Source organism: Nycticebus coucang, chromosome 1, assembly GCF_027406575.1.
Source record: "Nycticebus coucang isolate mNycCou1 chromosome 1, mNycCou1.pri, whole genome shotgun sequence".
Classification (NCBI taxonomy): Eukaryota; Metazoa; Chordata; class Mammalia; order Primates; family Lorisidae; genus Nycticebus; species Nycticebus coucang.
In genome coordinates, this window is record NC_069780.1 from 7,590,708 (window position 1) to 7,611,838 (window position 21,131).

The following is a 21,131-nucleotide window of genomic DNA, read 5'->3' on the forward strand; positions in this document are numbered from 1 at the left end:
TGTGCTGAGTTTAGAAACCCAAGTGCTTCCAGGTAAGGGAGCTACATTTTCAGCTGGCTTTCACAAAGCCAGCAGCACATCTTTCTGCACATTGCATGGTGCCGGGAAGACAGTAGACACTCAATGTTTGCTCACTGGGAGGCAAGAACGCAGCAATGGCCATGACTTAGTTCACCCGTGGGCCCTAAATAATAACTGAAGCACGGAGGAAGGTTGAATACGCACTTGTCTGTGACCCACAGGCCAGCACAGCGTGAATGTGAAAGCCACAAACTTCATTATAACTGTAGTCAAGTAGGGAGCGATACTCCACATCTATAACTTTGACCTGCTTTTGTATGGGACCTCTGCTCCATGTCCCCAAAGGGCATCCTTGTGAAAAAAGACTGCTGACAACTTTTGCTCTAGACACATCCCTGTTGTCCCACTAGAACCTTCTGTGAGGATGCCGCCATTCCCCTGAGCCGTCACAGTCTCAGAGGTGTGCTGTTGTCCACAGAGCAGGTAGGGGAATGGCCCCTCCCCAGTTTTCTGTCCCACTTCCTCAGATGATGTGCCTTGGGCTCCAAACAAGCATGCTGTATCCAGAGCCGTGATCACACAGAGCATTCCCAGCACCACATCTAAACATATCTCTTAGAGGTCGCAAACAGTCCCCAGGTGTGAGGAGGGGTGGGGAATCCACCACCCATGATTCACCCTCTATGGACCTTATCAAAGTCCCTCTGTGTATCCTGGAGGCACAGAGAGGGCACTGTCTCCTGTTGTCCCAAAGATCTGAGCTCTAAGATCTGAAGTTGACAAGTAAAACGCTAAGAACGTGTGTCCATTCGTTTGCTTTTCTAAGTGACAAAAAAATACATCTAATATGGCTTAAACAACAAAGAAAATCTTTGACTCCAATAATAAGACCATCTCTCCATCACCTCACACTTGTTAGGATGGTTATTATCAAAGACAAGGATAACAAATGGCAGAGGTGTAAAGAAAAGGGACCCTGCACGCTGCTGGTGGGGATGTTGGCTAGTGCAGGTGTTATGAAGAACAGTTTGGAGGTTCCCCAAGAAATAAAAAATAGAAATACCGTATGATTTAGCAACCCCTCTTCTGGGTATATACCCAAAGGAAATGAAATCAGCACCTTGAAGAGATTATCTGCATCAATGCATTCATTGTAGGGTCCCTCATCATACCCAAGACACGTGAGCACCCTAACTGTCCATCAGTGGAGTGTGAATAAGGAGCACGGGTCCACACATGTGACAGACTAACTGTCCATCAGTGGAGTGTGAATAAGGAACACGGGGTCCACATGTGTGACAGACCAACTGTCCATCAGTGGAGTGTGAATAAGGAACACGGGGTCCACATGTGTGACAGACTACCATTCAGCCTTAAGACAGATAGAAAGATCCTGCCATTTATGGCAGCATGGATGACCCAGAGGGCATCACGCTAACCAGATACAGATAAAAACATATTCCATGACTTATATGTGGAATCTAAAGAAGTAAAAAATGTAGAATCAGGATGGTGGTACCAGGGTGAGGCAGTGAAGGAAATAGGGAGATGTTAAAAACTGATGAATTATTTCAAAGCACTGTTAATTGATTGGAACAGACTATGTTACTGATTATTATTAGGTTAGGGCTTTTTAGCCTTCTCAGTTAATTGTCTAAATCGTTCTATTTAACATCTTGAGATTTAGGTTTTTCTATGGAGGAAAAATGAATGCGGTTTATTTGGAAATAGCTTATTTGTTAACTTTTTTGGATAAAAATAACAGAATGTGTCATTAAAAGAAATAAGAAGACATCCTTCTTTCTTTTGGCAAGAACTCCCTCTGTGTGTTGGATGTGGATGTAACACCTGGAATAGCTGCAGCCACCTTGTGCCATAGGGGATCCAGTCTGAGGACAATGTTCAAAAGCAGGAAGGAGCAACCTCTCATATCGTCTCTATTTTAAGAATTAAAGTAAAAAAGTCTTTCCCAGATCCCAATTCCTTATAAAAGTGGAATTCTCATGATTAGCTTTCAATAATGAGGACAAGGATTTTCCCCAGGGCTTGGAATAGCATCACTTAGAGCACACTCTGAGTGGAAAAGATGAATATTCAAATTAAATAGCACTTGGTTAGAAAGGTGGAAGTGTGGAAATAGAATAGTACTTATATTGGTGGACAACTAACCCCCAGGCCTGCTCTGTGGCCATGTTCTGTATCGAGAGCACCACCAGCACCAGGGCCAACTACCTTCCCCCTGGGCCACCAAGAGGCCTGCCCACCATCAGCACCCAGTCAGTATGAGGGGAGAGCAGAGAGAAGAGAAGGCTTCGGGAGATTGCCAGGAGTGAAGGCCTGCCCTTTCCTGAACTCTGGCAAGCCGCCACCACAGCAGAATGTGCTGGAAGTCACTGGCTCTGAGTGAAGGGGAGTAAGTACGCAAACAAGGAACTATGAGAAGAGGTCCACTGAGGCGGGCTGGTCCCAGGTCTGGCAGTGGACCTTTAGCCTCGTGTGGGCGCGTGCCCACTGGGAGAAATGACCTCACCACTATCCCACCTTCTAGGAGGGTTGGTGTTGGGTGAGGAGATCCCAGCCACAAGTGTGCCCTGTGGGAGGGCCCGTGCAGAGTCACACCTGCCACATCAGTTTGCATCGCATTAGGAAGACTCTGCAGAGCCCCCGTGAGAGAGCCACCCTGCCAGACAGCTGCATTGTGGTGATGACAGAGGAGCAGTGGTGAGTAACAGGGCCGGTGGGGACTGCCACCCTGCCAGGAAAGAACCATTCCACCCCCATCCCTCTGACCGGTCAGTGCCTGGAAAAGGGAAGGGGAAGCCTGAAACAGCCAAGCTGTGCTGCTCTCACCCGCTCCAGCCTCTATTATCAAAATTTTCATCTAGCTTGGCTGGGAGAGAGAAGAGATTTGAGGTAGATATCGAGATGTATTCAATGAAAACAGAGCTAAGACTATTTGAATAACAGAGGCCTCCTGCACGGAAGTGTTCACTATGGGGCCTTGTTAGTGTGCAGTTAAGAAACTCTCCCCCAATAACCCCCAAGTTTACTATATTGCTTCTCTCTTTCTAGCTGTATAGAATCTCACATGAGACATCTGCCAGATTCCATAACCTCTTTTTGACACTTTCTGTTACTCAGATAGTCTTATCTCTGTTTTCATTGAATACATCTCGAAATCTGTCTCGAATCAAAGATACTCATGTCCCATTTCTAGCTCAGAGACAATGCTATTACTGAGAATAAACAGAAACGAAGACTCAGTGAAGTGGAGGGACTGGGAGAAGACCCAGCAACAGTTGGGAAAAAAGACAATGGTGGCTAGAAATAGGCAGGAAACTGGAGAAAAGTACACACAGTCAGGATATTTTCGGAGTTCCAAATGCCAGCTTTTGGAGACCAAAGAGATAAAGAGATTAAAAGAGATGGAGTTAAAGGTAATTTCCTGGTTTCTAAGCAGGTTTTTGAGCCACTAGATGAATAATTACACCATTTATTAAAATAAAGATTGGGAACACGTGGGCTAGAGCAAATTTTGAGGAAATTAAGTTCAGTTTTGGAATATGACTAGTTGAAAGAATCTAAGAGGCTGCCATGAAGCAATGACCAGTAAGCAGACCAGAGTCAGGACACCGATGTGTGTGACTTTCATGTGGTCACGAAGGGTTGGGAGGATACACAGGCTGGGGAGAAGGTGCACAGACAGAGGAGGGGCTGGGGGCTGTTTAGACAAAGAAACTGCACAGCAGTGTGAGGCTGAGAGGATCACCTGGGGCATCTGAGACTTCAGGACCAGCAGATGTTAAGGGAACAGAGTGACATACCAAAATTTAAAAAAATTCAATAGGCTGGCTCAGCACCTGTAGCACAGTGGTTAAGGCATCAGCCACATAGGCCAAGGGTGGCAGGTTGAACCCAGCCCGGGCCAGCTCAACAACCGCAACAGAAAAATAGCTAGGTGTTGTGGCGGGTGCCTGTAGTCCCAGTTACTTGGGAGGCTGAGGCAGGAGAATCACTTGGGCCCAGGAGTTTCAGGTTGCTGTGAGCTGTGACGTCACGGCACTCTACCAAGGGTGACAAAGTGAGACTCTGTCTCAAAAAAAAAATTTAGTAGGGATGCCCTGCCGGAAAATAAAACCACTGACTTTTACTGATAATGCCCAGGACTCCGTTCATCGTTATAACATAAATATCTGCTAAATGGAAAAAAGCAAATGATGACAAAACACATACGTGATAAAATCAGGACAGAAGACGGAAGAGGAATATTTTGTCATAGTGACTTTGTTCATGGTGCTGTGAGAACGCGAGCACCGTGGCTCAGTCATTGGTGCGTGTGGTCTCACTCTCCTCAGAAAACTTCCCAATCACAGAAGGTTCAAACCCAGCTCCTGCTGGGATACAATGTGATCGCATGCCAGAGAAATGACGTGCAATCTGATTTTGCAACCTCAGAGCCAAGAAGTTGGATTTAGCCCAGAATTTGTTGGATTATTTCAGATTTTTAGGGGGTTTTCTCCTTTCCTTGATAAGTGCTTCAGCCTAATCAAAAAATGTCAAACATACAATACTTCTAAAAAAATCAATAAATCAAATAAATGATTTTAATATGGAAATCATATGCAACACAGCCTTCTTCTCAAAACTGGACAGGGTCCTCAGTGCCTGAGGACAGACCTTGCCTTCCTGCAAACTGTTTGGTAAGTAACGCTGCCACCTAGCTGCCGCCTGGAGAATCACCACCCTAACAGGTAACAGCTTTCAGCACATTTTAGGTTTACGTGGGATTCACTGCATTTGAATTGATTTTTACCTACCTTTGAGAAATGGGTTTTTTTTTGCAGGTATGAGTCTTAAAACCACTGTGTGGCAAACAGTAGGTTGTTGACAGCAGCTCAGTGAAGATGAGGATACGGCGGAAGATACCGTGTTTGCATACGTCCGAACTCATCCAGTTGTACACATTGCAATTCTATCGATTATACCTCAGTGAAGCTGTTTTAAAAATAAGAAAAGAAAAAGGAATTAAAAAAAATCATGACAAAAAATAAAACACCTCCTTTGTAAAACTGTAGTACAATTTTAACAAAGACAAACCTTCACAGATACTTTCTGAAGAAAGTAGGTAAAAATAAAGCGTGAGTGACCGGCCGCAGAGAGGGGTAGCTGTTTGACCAGAGAAGCTCTAGAATCATAAACTCAAGGAACTGTGCATGTGTTCAATGGAAATCTAAGTGACAATTTATAAGAATCCATGTCAGGAGCTTGGCTCACAAACTAGGCCAAATCGCTTCTTCGTGTACTTCAAATTATGGTGTTTTCACAAAGGTAAAAATCAGCTAGCATTTTTGGATGTTTTCTATTTGCCCAAAGACAGATTAAAGCACTTTCTAAGGCTGTTATGTAACCTACACCACTCTCTGAGGTGGTGGTACTGATAGCCTTCCATTGTCATTGTCACAAGAGGAACCGTGGCTTTGGGAAGTTAACAAGGCAAATGAGTATTGGAGCCGGAATGTAAACCCAGACAGTCTGATCTCAGAGCCGGCACTCTGACTCCCTAAGTTGTAAATGATACTTTGCTATTGTGCTAAGAGGTATGTGAAGCACATACATGTCCGATGTCCAGCAGGGTAGAACATTGTTTACAGAATAGAGTAAGTTTCCGTTTTCTAGTTGAATGGTGCGAAAGAAAGTGGTCTCAGTGTTGTCACAGTGGCATTTGTCTTAGCTCTTGTTATATTAGAAACTGCTGAAAAAGTATTTCATTCCTTTAATGATTTAAAAATTCTCCTATGGACCCTCTTCAATGCCTGTTGACTGCATGGATCATCAGATATTTTGGCTAGTTATGCTTGTCACTGCGTTAGTGACACTTCACTTTGTGATACCTCGAGACAGCGGTTTCTTCTTGTCACTGCTCTGCGTTTAGGGTCACTGAGCACATGTGTCCTGTCTGCTTTCACTGAGGTATCTGTGCATGATATTCTGAGGAGATGACTGGTCCAAACATGTCTCTGAAGATTATTTGAAGATGTACGTGGCTCATCCAGCAGCACCATGTCACAGCCCACAATGCCCCTGAGCTGGACCCAGCCCCTGCATCTCAGACTGTAAGTTGTATCCAGATCACCTGGGAACCTTGCTAGAATGTGGGACCTAAGATTCTGCATTTTTGATCTCGCTCTTAGGTAAAGCCCTAAGGCCAGTCTGTGGACCACAGTTTGACCTTGGTACTAAACCACCCACCTCTTCTTGGGTCTGGAGAGAAAATATGGTTTGATTCTGACATCAAGGAAAAAACCTACCCCATAATTTTCTCTCTTTCCCAAGTTTTTATGTATCGGACCATAAAAATCAAGTTTGACATAAACTTAGTCATAAATGTTTATGTTTCTAAACCAAAGTACCTATAAAAGCTGTTTTAAAAATAGATTATTTCTGTTTCGGTCCTAAAGCTATCAGCTCAAACATTTTTCTTCCTTGGCTTCAAAATTTTTGAAATTTATACTCGGGCTATAGATGATATCATGAAGTGTCCAGGTCAAAACTTCTAGAATAGTCTATCAGAGAGCTGCCTGACCACTAGTCCCATCTTGGGGCAGGCAGGTGTAAGGCTTTCTCGGTCAGTCTAAGCTAAATCCAGAACTCTGGGCATGAAAGAGACTAACATCAGATTTTAGGGTTTCTCTGGATTAGCTGCTTGACCTGGTCTTACTTTAATCAAAGCTAATTTTGGAGTTTCCTGGGTTTCTTCAGAGCCCCCATCAGGTGCCTTTGCTTCTGTCTCTTCTGCTTACTGTCAGTATCACTCGTCTTTGCTCTAACAGGAGGCATATGGTACTTATAACAGAGGCAAGTGAAAAATGTCTACACTTGGGTCTCAGGGCAGCGCCTGTGGCTCAAAGGGCGCCAGCCCCATGTGCCAGAGGTGGTGGATTCAAACCCAGCCCTGGCCAAAAAATACTGCCAAAAAAAAAAAATAAGTGAGTCTACACTTGGGTCTCCAGATCAGTGACACAAGAGTGAAATGAATGAGGCAGTGTCAGAAAATGACCATTTTCAAAAGAAACGGGATGTTCTCGCCTGCCAACTCAGTGTCAGTACCTGAGCGGTGTCATTCAGCCAGGGACACGCTAAGGGAAGAGCCATGCCTGGCACTGAAGAAGGGACGGCTTCCTCCACTTCATGTTGGCGAAGCGTCCCTAGAGCAGTACAGCTGTTCCTGTGTTGCATGCAGGAGGCACGTGGTCAGAGAGGGCCCTGGTGCAGCCGTGAGTCACGAGAAACAGTGTAAAAGAGCAACAGGCTTCAAAAAGGCACAGCAGGATGGCAAGGGAGCTTCAACCCGTGTTATGGATCCAGGGACACAGAGGTATTTCCTTCTGAAGTGTGTGCATGTGGGTTTTGGAGAGGACGTTAGTAAGATCTATCGATGGTGGGTGGGTGAATGCACTCTGCACACCGGGTACCCTGCAGGACGCTCCACATACACCGGGTGTTTTCATTCTCCAAACGATCTTTTCAATTTGGTATTATCCTCATGTGAAAACTGGTAAATATGAGGTATAGACAGGTTAATGACCTGTCCAAAGTTGTTGAGTGGGTGACCCAGAGGTGCGCTACCCACATTTCTGTGAAGAAATAACTGTGGGCCAGCAGATGAGTGGAGTTAGTGCACGGCCCCCCACTGTTCACTCTCAGATCCCTCCAGTTTCCCTCAGACACTAGGCTGTTTCTGAGGGGCCCAGTCCAGATGGAGCCCGCGGGGGTCCTTGGCTCTGGACGTCCCCCTGGCCCGGCCGTGTCGGGGGCTCCCTGTGGAGTTGCCACTGACTGTCAGATCAGCACCACAAGCTGAGCTCCCCGGCCCGGTTCTGCCTCTCCCCCCACTTCATCGATCTGACAGTTACTCTGGACACATCTTTTTGCTCCACTGTCCATCTCAGCAGCTGCTTCACAGAGGGCCCTGACACCCTGCCTTGAAAGACCATTTGGTTGGAGCTGTTTGGTGGTGTAATGTGGGGTGGAATTAGGACAAAGTGACTGAACTACTTGGGAAGCAGGTTTCACATCTACACAAGGAAGAGCTTTCTAACACCTGGAACTGACAGAGTGGAGTGGGCTGTCCACATTCCTGCCGTCCAGACACCTGCTGACCATCGCACGAAGGTCTGGGGCTTCCCCACATCCTGGAGCACCTGGATGCTAAACACCCACGATTCCAGCTGAGCAGGAAAACACTCGTGTTCACACACATACACACGCACGGAGTTTAGGAAGTCACACCCGCCAGACCAAACCTCTGATTCTTCTGTGTTTGAAAAAATAGCACTGTGTCTGTCAAGCTTGTCCACTTTCGGGCAGCTCAGTGGTGCCCTATGCCAGAGGAGCCTTGTCCACATACTTTTATTTTTTAATCAAAAAGCTTGTAGCAAGTGAGTTAAGGCCATGGGTTAATTGTCCCCATGTACTGTTGGGTGGCACCAAACTTCACACGTGCTTATGCCAAATGGCCTGTAATGTGGACCCAGGGTCTGATGAAGTTCCAGTGACTCCACTGTGCACCATTCTCAGCCCACTGACTTGTATACTCCAGCCAGGGACAGGGCAGGACACAGACTACCCTTTCCCAGAATCCCACAATCCTATATGACAGCTGGTAGGAATCAGTAGCCACGCCAGCATAAGGACCTGCACCTCAGGAGAAATTCATTAGGCCAGCAAACTTTTACCGAGCACCGCCCACTCTCCTGCAGGTGCTGGGATGCGACGTGCTCTGCGGGTCCCTAATGTCATGGAGCACACCCTGAAGTGCCCCTGAGAAACTGGGCTGACTCTGCACTGACAGGCGCAGGAAAGTCACAGTCCCCCACTCGAGAGGGTGCCTCGGCCTCACACCAGCATGTTTTCTTCTCTCCCTACCTTCTGATTTCTCCTGCATCTCTGGCAGTTACAGTCTTCATTTTCAAGAAATATTTTATTATAGTGCTTATAGAAACAAATTCACAAAGTTTGCAAGAGAAGTTAAAAAAAAAGCAAGCTCAGCAATATTTGGGGGCTTTTACAACTGATGATGCAGCTGACCTACAGGAGACAGAGGCAGTGGGAGGGCCCTCGCTGGTGTGAATAAATAGGGCTCCCTGGTAGTGCAGTCCCTCAGCCTGGGCTCACAGCTGCCATCGGGACTCCACCTCTAGGCAGGATGACACTGACCTCGGCCTCTCTGCTGCTTCTGCTGCTGGTCAGCAGCCTCTGTCCCATCCAGGGTGAGGACCTGCCCTTGTGTTTACACTGTGCTTTGGGTAGAAAGTCTTCAGCCAGTTCAGTGTTGTTTCTAACTGAAATATGTGGAGGAAATCCGATGAAAGGGGGAGAACTGCTCAGTTGCTTCGAGATTTCTAAATGTAAGGTGCTTAGGGATTTAACTCTTAGAACCTGGAACAGTTACATTGGTAAGATTTCTGTTCGTTGAAGAAGGTACTGGAAGCCTGATGTTCATGTGACTTGTGTATTTGGCTTGTATATTCCCGGGCTTTTTGGGATTCAGCTGCTTCTATAACTAATTTTTCACATGTATTTCTTTTTTGTTCTGCCTCCCCAGGTTACCCCCTTTCATCAAACAGTAGTTCTCAACCTTCCTGATGCCCTGACCCTTTAATACAGTTCCTCATGTTGTGGTGACCCCCAACCATGAAATTATTTTCGTTGCTACTTCATAACTGTAATTTTGCTACTGTTATGAATCGTAATGTAAATATCTGATATTAGGCGACCTCTGGGAAAGGGTCGTTTGACCCCCCAAAGGGGTCGCGACCCACAGAGGGCCCTGACAGATCCACAGGATTCTGCTTTATAGGATCTAAAGATGATTGAGCTCAGCTGGTCTCTTTCAGTGACCTTCCTTAATGCAACCCGATATGGCCAGATCTGATGCCAGCCGTGGCCAGCACGCCAGGGGTACTGGGATGCACACATTCTGCAACGGAGCAGACCTCCTAGTCTAAATGGGGAGGTGTCTGTGTAAACAGCTAAAATCTAGTGGCTGAAGGAATAGACGATTGTGCAGAAAGGAGTACTTTTCTCCTGTTTAGATGACAAATTTCGTTCTTCAAATGCACAGAGGTTTTTGTTTTCTCTTAATTTTTATTTTGCTTCACGTGTTTTCACGCGTCAAGGTCCCTCACTTCTCCTTCTCCGTGAAGCTTTCCCACGCTCTGGGCAAAGTCAGCTATTAGTAAGTCTTCTGTCCTCGGGATGCAGTGCAGACCTTGGGTGTAATACAACCTTCTGCAGAATTTTAGTTTTTTCTTCTCTTGTTTTCCCCACAAAATTGTAAACATCTTGAGCCATTTGATTTATAAATACTCATCAAGCATGGTAATAAGCATTCTGGAGGAAGAGGGTTCGGTGTTTCCTCACACTGCTGATGTTTGTAAGCAGCTGCTTTTCATTCGTTTTATTTTGATATTGAGGCTTTAGATCTCAGACCAGTGGTTTTCAACCTGTAAAAAAAAGAAATGGGACTAAAAAATGTATATGGAATTTTTTTTTATCAAGAAGGCATAAATGTTTCTTAAAAAACCCTCTGACATTTCATTAGAGTACATTAAAATACATGGGATGGGCATGAATTGACAGGACCCATCCTGCACGAATAACTTTTGTTATTGAGTAAAAAGGGTCTTGAATTTTTATTATTGGCTTTTGTTTGGTGATGATTGACAACTGAGATGGAGATCAAAATATTAAACAAAAACAAAAAAGTGTCTTTGGTAGCATTTTCTCAGAGACATGGGGGGCAGGGGAGGTCATAAGAGAGAGAATTCGGTTATGGTGTGTTATTGCTCCTGGCAGCTAAGATCAGGTCACGTCTATGGTTTTGATGTGCTGGGAGTAAAGATGATCAGTTGACTTTATGTTGCATTTATCATGACAGAGGTATAAGTCCTTACGAAGGCGTTCTCAAATTGTATTATATGGACAATCCCCTGAGTACTAGTATAATGCTATTACAAATTTCAGTAAGTGTTATGATTTTTAAAAGGTAATTTTATTTTTAAGGTTTTGGTAGAAAAAATTTGAAAATTCTCAAACCAAGACACATCAAAATATGCAACTAAAGGCATATGGGTGGAAGTGCTGACTTGAAATTTTTCAATCTTCAAATGTAGTATAAAGATTAGTAATTAGGTTCCAGTTATGAATTAGATACCAAAGGGATTAAAATGACTGATTCTGTATTTACAGGAGTCCTGGAGGCCTACAACACAAGACTGAAATGTAGATGTAGCCAGGAGACCTCAGCTTTTGTCAGCCCACGCTTCATCGATCAGCTTCAAATCTTTCCCCGGGGGAACGGTTGCCCAAAGACAGAAATCATGTAAGTTGCAAAAGAAGAATTGATAGGATTTATTTCTTCCAGTGAAAACCAGATCAAATTCTACTATATGGCATTCTAACTCAAGAATCTCAAAGAGATTTACTTGAGGGCCAGGCACGGTGGCTCACGCCTGTAATCCCAGCACTTGGCTGAGGTAGGTGAATTGCCTGAGCTAACAGGTTCAAGACCAGCCTGAGCCAGAGCAAGACCCTGTCTTTAAAAATAACTGGGTGTGTGGTGGGCACCTGTAGTCACAGCTACTTGAGAGGCTGAGGCAAGAGAATGGCTTGAGCCCAAGAGTTTGAGGTGGCTGTGTGCTGTGAGCTGTGATGCCACAGCGCTCTACTGAGAGTCTAGTGAGACTCTGCCTCAAAAAAAAAAAAAAAAAAGAGAGAGCAAGAGATTTACTTGAATGTTGCTAATGATCCCCAAACTAAGAATGAGAATTATTAATATTTAGGTATGTACTTTGCAGCAGCTTGAGCCAAATGCCTTCAACACCATTAGAAAGGGATTGGGAGGTCCACCAGCCAGGATGCCACCCCTGTGCGCCCGTCCCAAAGCCTCTTCTTCATGGCACCATGAAGCGGCAGGCACAGCTCCTTCCTCAGGGCAGCCCTCACTTGCCGTTAGTAGCTCTGCTCAGGGACTGCTTTATACTTTCAATGTTTGTAAGCAGCTTCTTTTGGTTTGTTCTATTTTGATATTGAGGCTTTAGAACTCAGACCAGTTGTGCTCAACCTGTACAAAAGAAATGTAAAAAAATGTATATGGATATTTTTTATTAAGAAGGCATTATACTTCACAAATGTCTTTACCAATAAAAGTTCTAATGAAACCACAATAATTGCTCTCTAACTCGGAGAATGGGAAATGTAAACACAGCCAAATGGGCGCAGTCCCTCTGTATGAAAACTGGATGGGCTGCCTTTCCCGACCCAGGTCTCTCAGCACTCCACCAAGGGAAGGAATGCATCTTAATTTTCTCTGCTTTGACTACAGTTGTTTTGAAATGATAAAATTTGGTGGCGTATCTTCTCATAAAATTCTGCACTTCTGAATTTTAACCAGATATAAAAATGAGGCTGCAGATTATTATGAGACACTTATACCAGTGAGGGGTGAAAATCCTGTGAGTCCTGATGGCCAGAAATCTCTTTTTCAATCATGAGCTCAGAAGCCCCCTGGAGGATCGGCCTGAGAGCCCCACTGCCCCATGCCCTCTGACCCCTCTAAGACTCGCTGACAAAGATAGAGTTTCAAACTTAGATGGATGGATCCTTTCCGTTTGTCATTTTATAGCTAAGATAAGTAACATATCAAGAAACAGCATTCTGTTGAAAATTCTCAAACCAAGGTCACAGCAGTAGAGAGCAGAGTCTCCCTGTTCCCCATTTCAGGGGAAGCACGTAACTCTATGCCTGGCACCTGGTAAGCCTCGGTCACGCTCAGGGCCAGCAGTGGCTGGAAGTGAGGGTTCTGGGGTCAAATGAACTTCATCTGAATCCTGCTGTATCATGCATTTGGGTACAAACTTGGACAAGTTATTTCAACTCTCAAAACCTCAAGTTCTCATCAAAAGGTGAGGAAATCATAGTTCCTCCCGCACGGGATTTTTGTGAGATGAAGTGAGATAACCCATGTCACCTGCTGAGAGTGGCACCCAGCACAGTGTAAATACTGGCTAAGTACCAGCTATTAGTTATCATTGCTGCTTTCATTGTTACTGAATTTCTTAGAGCAGGGACAGCTTTGCTAACTGGTGGTTTGACAAAATGCAACTGTCACTCAGAGCAATCAGCTCTGCACATCCCTCAACACATTAAATGTCATTGCATTTTTTTCAGAGAAAGGTTCTCAAGAGAGTTTTCTATAGCCTCTTTTGTTCTCCCAAGCACAGGGGACAAACGCATTTTAAAGATAGTGTGATAGAACTTTAGAAGTGAGCCAACCCTCCAGTCAGCTATTTGGTGCTTCTCCAACTCATGTAAATGTTATCAACAAAATGTTGACCTCTGCCCCAGGAGATGCTCTCCTCTTCAGACTCAGCTCCACCAGCGCACACACCACTCCAAAAACGGTTTCTTATTCCTCAGAAAGGAGCCGCAAATCACCTAGCCCAGATACAAAATGGTCTTCAATTTCCCTTCATCTAGGAATATTTATTTTCATGCCCAGCTTTTCTTTTTATAAAATCTACAAGATTAACTAAAATGTACTACCGCTTTATTTTAATTTTCATCCCTCTTCACGCTCCCATCCTCAGACTCTGGATGAAGAATATGTCAATTAAGTGTGTGAACCCTCAAGCCAAATGGATTCGGAAAATAATGGACATTTTACAGAAGTAAGTCAGGCACACTGAGGGCTTTCAAGGGCTTTCCACTCCTAATTTGTACTGAGGGGTCTCCCTTTCCTGGGTGGTCAACATGGGGACCATTTTGAAGTTATAAGGAGTTCCCGAAACAAGTACCTGTTCTTCACGATGACTTTTACACAGAGGAGTAGGGGCAGCTCATTCCAGCAGCCCCGTAAATTAAACAGGGAGCCAGTATGCAAAATGTATCTTGTTTGATATCTTCAGGAGAAAGCTGCTGTTTCTTATGGGTATTTCTCTAAACATGACTTTTTGTTTTGTTTTCTGTTTTCACAGAAAAAAAAAAGTTTCATCTTCACCAGTCCAGTGATTAAGAGAAGTCTTTCCTGATGCCAGTCCTCCCACTTCCCTTCTCCCCTTCTCCTTGCTCTGGAATTTTGCTTTTGTGCTTGGTTGAATCTTTTCTAAGAAAAAGAACTTCTCCATATAAACGAATGTGAGGCTATATGTAAGAATAACCTTGCAGAAGCTGGTGGGGCAAACTCAAGCTTCTTCACGTACCGTTCCACAAACGTGGAATCACATCCTTGTTCCTTAGGGAGGAAAGTTTCTGTGAGAATAATGACTTATTCATTGTATGGGATTCTTTTGATAATACACCCGTTGTTTAATGCTAAACTTTCCTAGCAAATGAGAGAATGAGAATTTAAACCTCAAATCTGAATATGTGGCTTGAACTAAGAAAATCATGGAATTTATTTGAATCATTTTACCCTGCAAGAAAAGCAGGCTTCCATGAGAGACTCAAAATCCGCCTGGGAAAGTGATGGGACTTTAGCCTGACAAGAGTCAGATGGCTCCTTATAGTAAATATCCTCTGTTTAAAAGCTAACTACTGAGGAGAATGGGGTCCTTCTACTTTTAAGGAGTTCCTTTATAAGATTTATTGTCTCAAATTGACCATATTCAAATACATAGACTGTTTAGGAAAATCATTTAAAGGCTGATGTACAGATGCGCTCTGTCATACATTTGCCTTGACAAACTTTTTCTATTCACATCTTTTGTACAGAATTATTTGGGGGGTCTCAGAACAAATTCTTTAATGATTCCTATGAATCTAATGCCATTCAATCAACTTTATGAAATATTTCACTTAACTGTGAGCAATTTATTCTTAAAGCATTTCCTCAAATGCAGACATTCTCTGGCTCTTCAGAATAAAGGGCAGGGTTTTCATCAGGCTAATTTTTCTTTGCATGTCAGTTCCCGTTTACAGATGATCTAAAATTATGTGGCAGCAAGTGCGTGAAGTTATTCCTCATATTAACACAGTGACAGATGCGTGGCCCCTCAGCACAGCCACCTACACCTAGCGACTTCCTTCAGACTCGATTCTTACTCAAACCCATTTTCTCTGTCTCCTTATATTCTTAAAGTTTCCCATGTTTCATTTGACCAAGTTTTACATTGAGTTTGACAAACAGAAAAAGAAGACATTGAACTCTAGTCCCCGGGTCAGCCTGGCCACCCAACCCTGCACAGAGCTCCCACCATCTGTCCCCTCCCCTTCCCCGCTGCTTTGGGAGATCTGTTCCCAGAGCACCGGGTTCTAAGCTATGTCTGGCTCCCTCTTTTGTTTTCCTTTTTTAATTTTTTGGTTGATTTTTATTCAGTGCCTTTCTTGGGAGAAAATAAAAGTACCTATCAATACTATATTTTCTGTTGTCTACAACATTTTTTATTACAAATACAAGTGTGCGCACGCACACACACACACACACACACGGGGTTTATGAAATGTCACCTACATCCTGCATTATAGCGTTTTTTAGACATCCGTGTTGGGAGCACAGGAATCATTTTGTTCTTGAATCTGATTTGGTCTTCTTGGAGAATGTAGTTAGATACTTAGGAGCCTCCAATAAACAATGCCATTTCACATGGGGCAGCTACTGTTACCTTTCTAAGGTGACAGCTGCAGAAGCTGGGACGCAGAGTGGCTAAGTGAATTGTTCAAGGCCCATGATATGACACTCATGAAATGACAGCCACAATCCAAGCCCAGGCAGTGAGGCCCCAGAATCCGTGCCTCTACCTACCACCCTGTGCTGGCTCTGTGGGAGGGAGGTATCATTGGTGGAAACCGAGGCAAATAGACATTTACTTGCTCCAAACCATGGAGCTACTCAGAGACAAACCAGCACTCACACCCGGGCCCTCTGACTCCTGAGGAAACGCTCCTAATCATTCCACCGACTGCCCAATGCTTCCTCTTCCCCAGACATATTTCTTACTCAGATCCTTTGCCCACCCTCCTTCTCAAGGTCAGTCAAAGCCAGAGGGAGGGTGGAGCTCCAGGCTGGCCAGGCTTTCCTGGGCTGAGACATCTAATTCTGGGGGTGGCACCAAGGCAGCAGGCAAATGTCAGGTGTGGGAGGAAAAACAAAAGAGAGCAGTGATGCTTCCAGACTTGCTGGTAGATTTGGGGTGTTCAGCCTGATTTGGAACAGGGAGTTCAACCCACAGACACAAGGCAGCTTGTTGAACCCAGTAATGGAGCGTTTGAGGAAAGGTGAGCTTTTGCAGGTATGAATGGGTTTGGGTATGGAAGGGAAGAATTGTGAAACAGTAAGGCAGTATTCAGGTAACATGTGACGACCTACATACGCATATGTACAAACTAATTAAGGCTCAAAGTAAAATAAGATTGAAGGGAAAAAGCACTTCATTCCAGGGAAGTGAAGGAAGGAGCCACAAGGCCGAGCCATGCTGGGGCTCCTTAGTAGCAGAATGGAGGGAGCCTGGAACAGACAGGCTGAGCCTCGAGGTGCTCACACCCATCTGACCAGCAAGAGGTCCAGGAGGAAAAGATTCTGCTCTTCCAGCTGCAGGGTCTCAGCCACGGCCTCACCATGAGGTGGCCTGTCCAGCTGCAGGAGCTGTGTTCTCACTTTCCTTCTTCACTGCCAAGTCTTCCCTGCCCCGAGATGAATCGTCTCTTTGCTCCACACTCTCCAGACAGCTGGGGCACAGGCCAGGACCTCCTCGCTCTGAGGGAAGGTGTGCTGAGCAGAATTAATGTGCTAGTAGAACTGAGAGAGGAGATGCCTGAGAAGTCTGAAGGACAATGTTTGAAAGAGAGTTTTTCCTTGTCCCGTCTCTCTGAAGTGCACCAGGGACAGCCCTTGGAAACTTGTTCAAACAGATATTCTCAGGCCCCTTCCTAGACCTACTGAACTAGACCCTCAGGGGTGGGGCTCAGCGATCTGTTCAACAAACTGTGGTATAGCAAAAAATATACAGGTGGCCCTCTATACCTGCCGGTTCTGCATTGGAACCTAATATTAAAAACAATAGGGAAAAACCCCAAATAACAAGGATAATAATATAGCAATTAAAAATAATACAAATTTTAAAAATACAGTATAGCTATATAACATTCGCTAACATTGTATTAGCTATTATAAGTAATCTAGAGATGATTTGAAGTACAGGATTCAGGAGGATGTGCACAGGTCATGTGCAAAGTCTATGCCAGGGTCCCCGATGTTTTTGGCACCTGCACCCAGTCTCATGGAAGACAACTTTTCCATGGACCAGTGGGTGGGTGGGGAAGTTGGTTTCAGGATGATTTAAGTGCATTACATCTCCACTTCAGATTAGCAAGTGTTAGATTCTCATACAGAGCATGCCACCTAGACCCCATTTATGCACAATTTACAGGAGGGTTCAAGCTTTTATGAGAATCTAATGCTGCTGCTTATCTGACAGGAGAGAGAGCTCAGGCCCTGATGCCAGTGATGGGGAGTGACGGTAAACGCAGATGAAGCCTCTTACTCACTAGCCCACTGCCCACCTCCTTCTCTGTGGCCCAGGTCCTAACAGGCTGTAGACCAGTACCAGTCTATCGCCCAGGGCCTGGGGACCACAGGTCTGTGCGATCTTATGTAAGGGTCTCAGATTTTGGTATGGGGACCAATCCTCCCCAATACCAAGGGACAACTATATTTGGTCTTTGCCCCCAGATTCCCAGCCCAGAGTTCCTAATAACTTTGGTATATCCTGGTCTTTCCATATCCAAATGAGCCCCTTTCAACCATATCTGAGTTCGAGCTAATTAGATGACTATCAGCAGACTTCTAGAAGGGGGCTGGTAGGCGGAGGACCCCAGTACGTGATTAGAAGACTGGGGCTTCCCGCCTCCCCCACCCACCACCACCACCACCACCCTAGGGAGAGGACAGAGGCTGCAGACTAAACTAATCAGCAACAGCCAATGAGTTAATCAGTCATGCTTACGCAATGAAAACCAACATAAAGATCCCAAAACAACTAAGCTCCGAGAGCTTCCAGGTTGGTGAACATGCGAGGTCCTGGGAGGCTGATGTGGTGAGAGGACGTGGACGTCTGTGTCTGCTCCTCAGCACCTTGCCCTGTGTGTTTCCTCCATTCAGCTGTTCCTGAGGCGCAACCTTTATAATGTGAATTAAAATAAAATCCTAAGCTCTACCCCCACAACTGAATGGACCCAAGAAAAACCTTAAAACTGGATTTCTGGCCTTAAAGGGAAGGAAGGTCAGACACCCTTGGACAATAACATACTAAATTATCAACAGGAACTGAGGCCATGCAAAGTTTAAATCACCTGTAGATCAATTCTCTTAACAGATTACTTGAGTTGGTACATTGTGGCTTGTCTGCAATAGGTAGATGTCCTTTTTTTTTTTCAATTTTATTTAAGAATATTACAGGGGTTCAAACATTTTGGTTACATAAATTGCTTTTGCACCATTTGAGTCATATTTATAAGTGTTCCCCTCCCCCAGAAAGTGTGCATTGTGCCCAGTAGGTGTGAATTTACCCATCCAGTCTTCTCCCTTCTCACCAAATTGATTTTTGATGAGTGTTATTTCCATATGTGCACATAAAGTTTGATGGCTTACTTCCGGTTTAATAGTGAGTACATGTAGTGTTTGTTTTTCTGTTCTTGTGATACTTCACTTAGAAGAATGGGCTCTGCAGAGATAGGAACACTCATATGCTGCTGGTGGGACTGCAAACCCCACTTCCTCATCGTAAGGTAAAACATCCCAAATCTTTAGACAAAGCTTCATTTCTTTAACCAATTACAAACTAAAGAATGTTTGAATGCGCTTATAACCTATAAGGCCCCCCACTTCAAGATGTCCCGCATTTGGACTGAAGAAATGTCTACCTTCCATACACTGACTTACGAGTTTACCTGTAATTCCTGCCTCTCTAAAAGGTATAAAACCAAACTATAACCCAACCACCTTGGGGCCAAGATCAAGACTGCTTGGGTGTGGTCACACACATTTGGCTCAGAATAAACCTCTTTAAATAATTTCACAAAGTTTCAGGTTTTTTCCATTATCAATAATAACCTGGTAATAGTACATAAAGTGCTTTCCTGGATTCTGTGAGTTATTCAAGTAAATTATCAAACCTGAGAAAGCTGCTATAGGAACCTCAATGAATGAATGAATATCTTATAACTGACTACCCAACAATTACCATTTAAGATACTACAAGAAAGTAACTTTTCACACATTTGTCCTATTTCCATAACTGGATTGTAAACTTCTTGAAGATAGTGACTAAGACTTTTATTTCTTTGACTCCCATGAAGAGTCTTGCTGTTCAGTAAGCAAGTCTCGTGCAAAATGAAAAACATCTTGTACAGTATGCAGTTTGTCTGGTAGGTTTCAGAAACAAATTTGTTTTTCTTACTGTACCAGCTAGAACACAGTGCTACAATGGGACCTAACCACATGCTTATAATTACTGCCGTGCATCTGAGTATGCAGATAGTTTAAATTAATAGATAGTTATTGAAATTTAATATAATTACACGTTAAAGTCTCCAAGTTAAATTCTTCTAAAATTACATCATGACATTAGTGCATTAGAATATTTTACTAGAAAATGCCAACTTGATAAGAATCCATTCTCACCATAAAGTTAAGGTGATTGACAGTTATTAAAAAAATCACACGCTATGTCATTTAGGACACCAACAGGAAACAGAAGGCACGCTCAGCTGGGACTTTGAAGGGAATGTGATGAAGCAATTAGTATTATTGTTCAGAGGTGTGGGCCGGGTCAGTGGAACCAACAAGGAATGTGGAGGCACCCTGGGACTGGCCACCACTCCTGGCCTAAAGGACAAAGGGGAGATGTTGTATGGAAGTTTAGGTTGCCTGCCACGAACCATAGTCACTGAGGGATAAGCCACAGTAAGAACTGAGTGTGAAGGGGCAGTGAAGAAAATAAATTCCTCTACCTTTAATTCCCCTCACCCCTAACAATCTCCCATCCATGCTCCTTCTCAACCCCTTATCATTGGCCAAACCCATTCAGAAAGAGTCAGATGACTTCAGAGAGGTTAAGAAATCTGCCCAGTGTCACACAGCTAGTGATGTCAGTTCAGCAGGCAGACTCCAGATACCACAATCTCATTCATTATTTTACATGTCCAATAGATGACTTCCCCAAATGATTGTATTTCATTTTATTTTTATTTATTCATTTATTTATTTTTGAGACAGAGTCTCACTATGTTGCCCTGGGTAGAGTGCCATGGTGTCACAGCTCACAGCAACCTCAAACTCTTGGGCAGAAGCGATTCTCTTGCCTCACCCTCCCAAGCAGCTGGGACTACAGGCACCCGCCACAACGCCTGGCTATATTTTGTCACAGTTGTCATTGTTGTTTACCTGGCCGGGGCAGGGTTCAAACCTGCCAGCCTTGGGGCATGTGGCTGGCATTATAATCACTGTGATACGGGCGCTGAGCCACAAATGATTTTAATTTTAATGAAAGTTATTGAAACCTACAGATACATATTTTGATCAGTCTGCCATTGAGAAAAATGACCTTATCGCAGGCAATCAATTTTATTTGCAAGCATTTTTTAAAAATCTGAACAGCCTCTCTATTTAAAATCTGAAGATCAAATAAATAAAAATCTTATCACATCCCTTAAATTTAATGGGGCTAGGAGCCCCAGGAAAACCCCCTGACCTAGTTTTGTGAGCCTCCACGGAGAAGGGGAAGGAACCAGAGTGGAAGAGGTGGGGACTGAGGAAAATAAAACACAAGAGAAGACACAGGAGACAAAAGATGGGAGGTCTGACAAGCTGCTGATCTCAGCAGGGTTGTTTCCAGGGAAGTAGCATAGACAAGGATATATTTTTGGTCTTACAATCTGATTGGAAAACATAAATAACTTTATCAAAAACAAATCCTGTTAATAGTTTCTACTTAACTTTGTTAATGTATGTTAAAAGGTAAAAAGGCACAGATCACAAGGATTGCTGCATAGTTCCTAAAGATTAACTTGACCAAGAAAGAGCTCCATGATTTCTGGCAGAGGGAGCATGGAGA

At 44.1% G+C, this 21,131-nt stretch overlaps 1 protein-coding gene across 1 annotated transcript; it reads left to right on the forward strand.

Moving 5' to 3' along the window:
- Positions 1-9,188: 9,188 nt before the first annotated feature.
- CXCL13 (C-X-C motif chemokine ligand 13) lies at positions 9,189-14,514 on the forward strand. Its single transcript, XM_053594840.1, has 4 exons — positions 9,189-9,290; positions 11,272-11,404; positions 13,671-13,751; positions 14,058-14,514. The coding sequence occupies exons 1-4, from the start codon at positions 9,227-9,229 to the stop codon at positions 14,089-14,091; spliced, it is 312 nt and encodes a 103-aa protein (XP_053450815.1). The 5' UTR covers positions 9,189-9,226; the 3' UTR covers positions 14,092-14,514.
- The last annotated feature ends 6,617 nt before the right edge of the window (positions 14,515-21,131 follow it).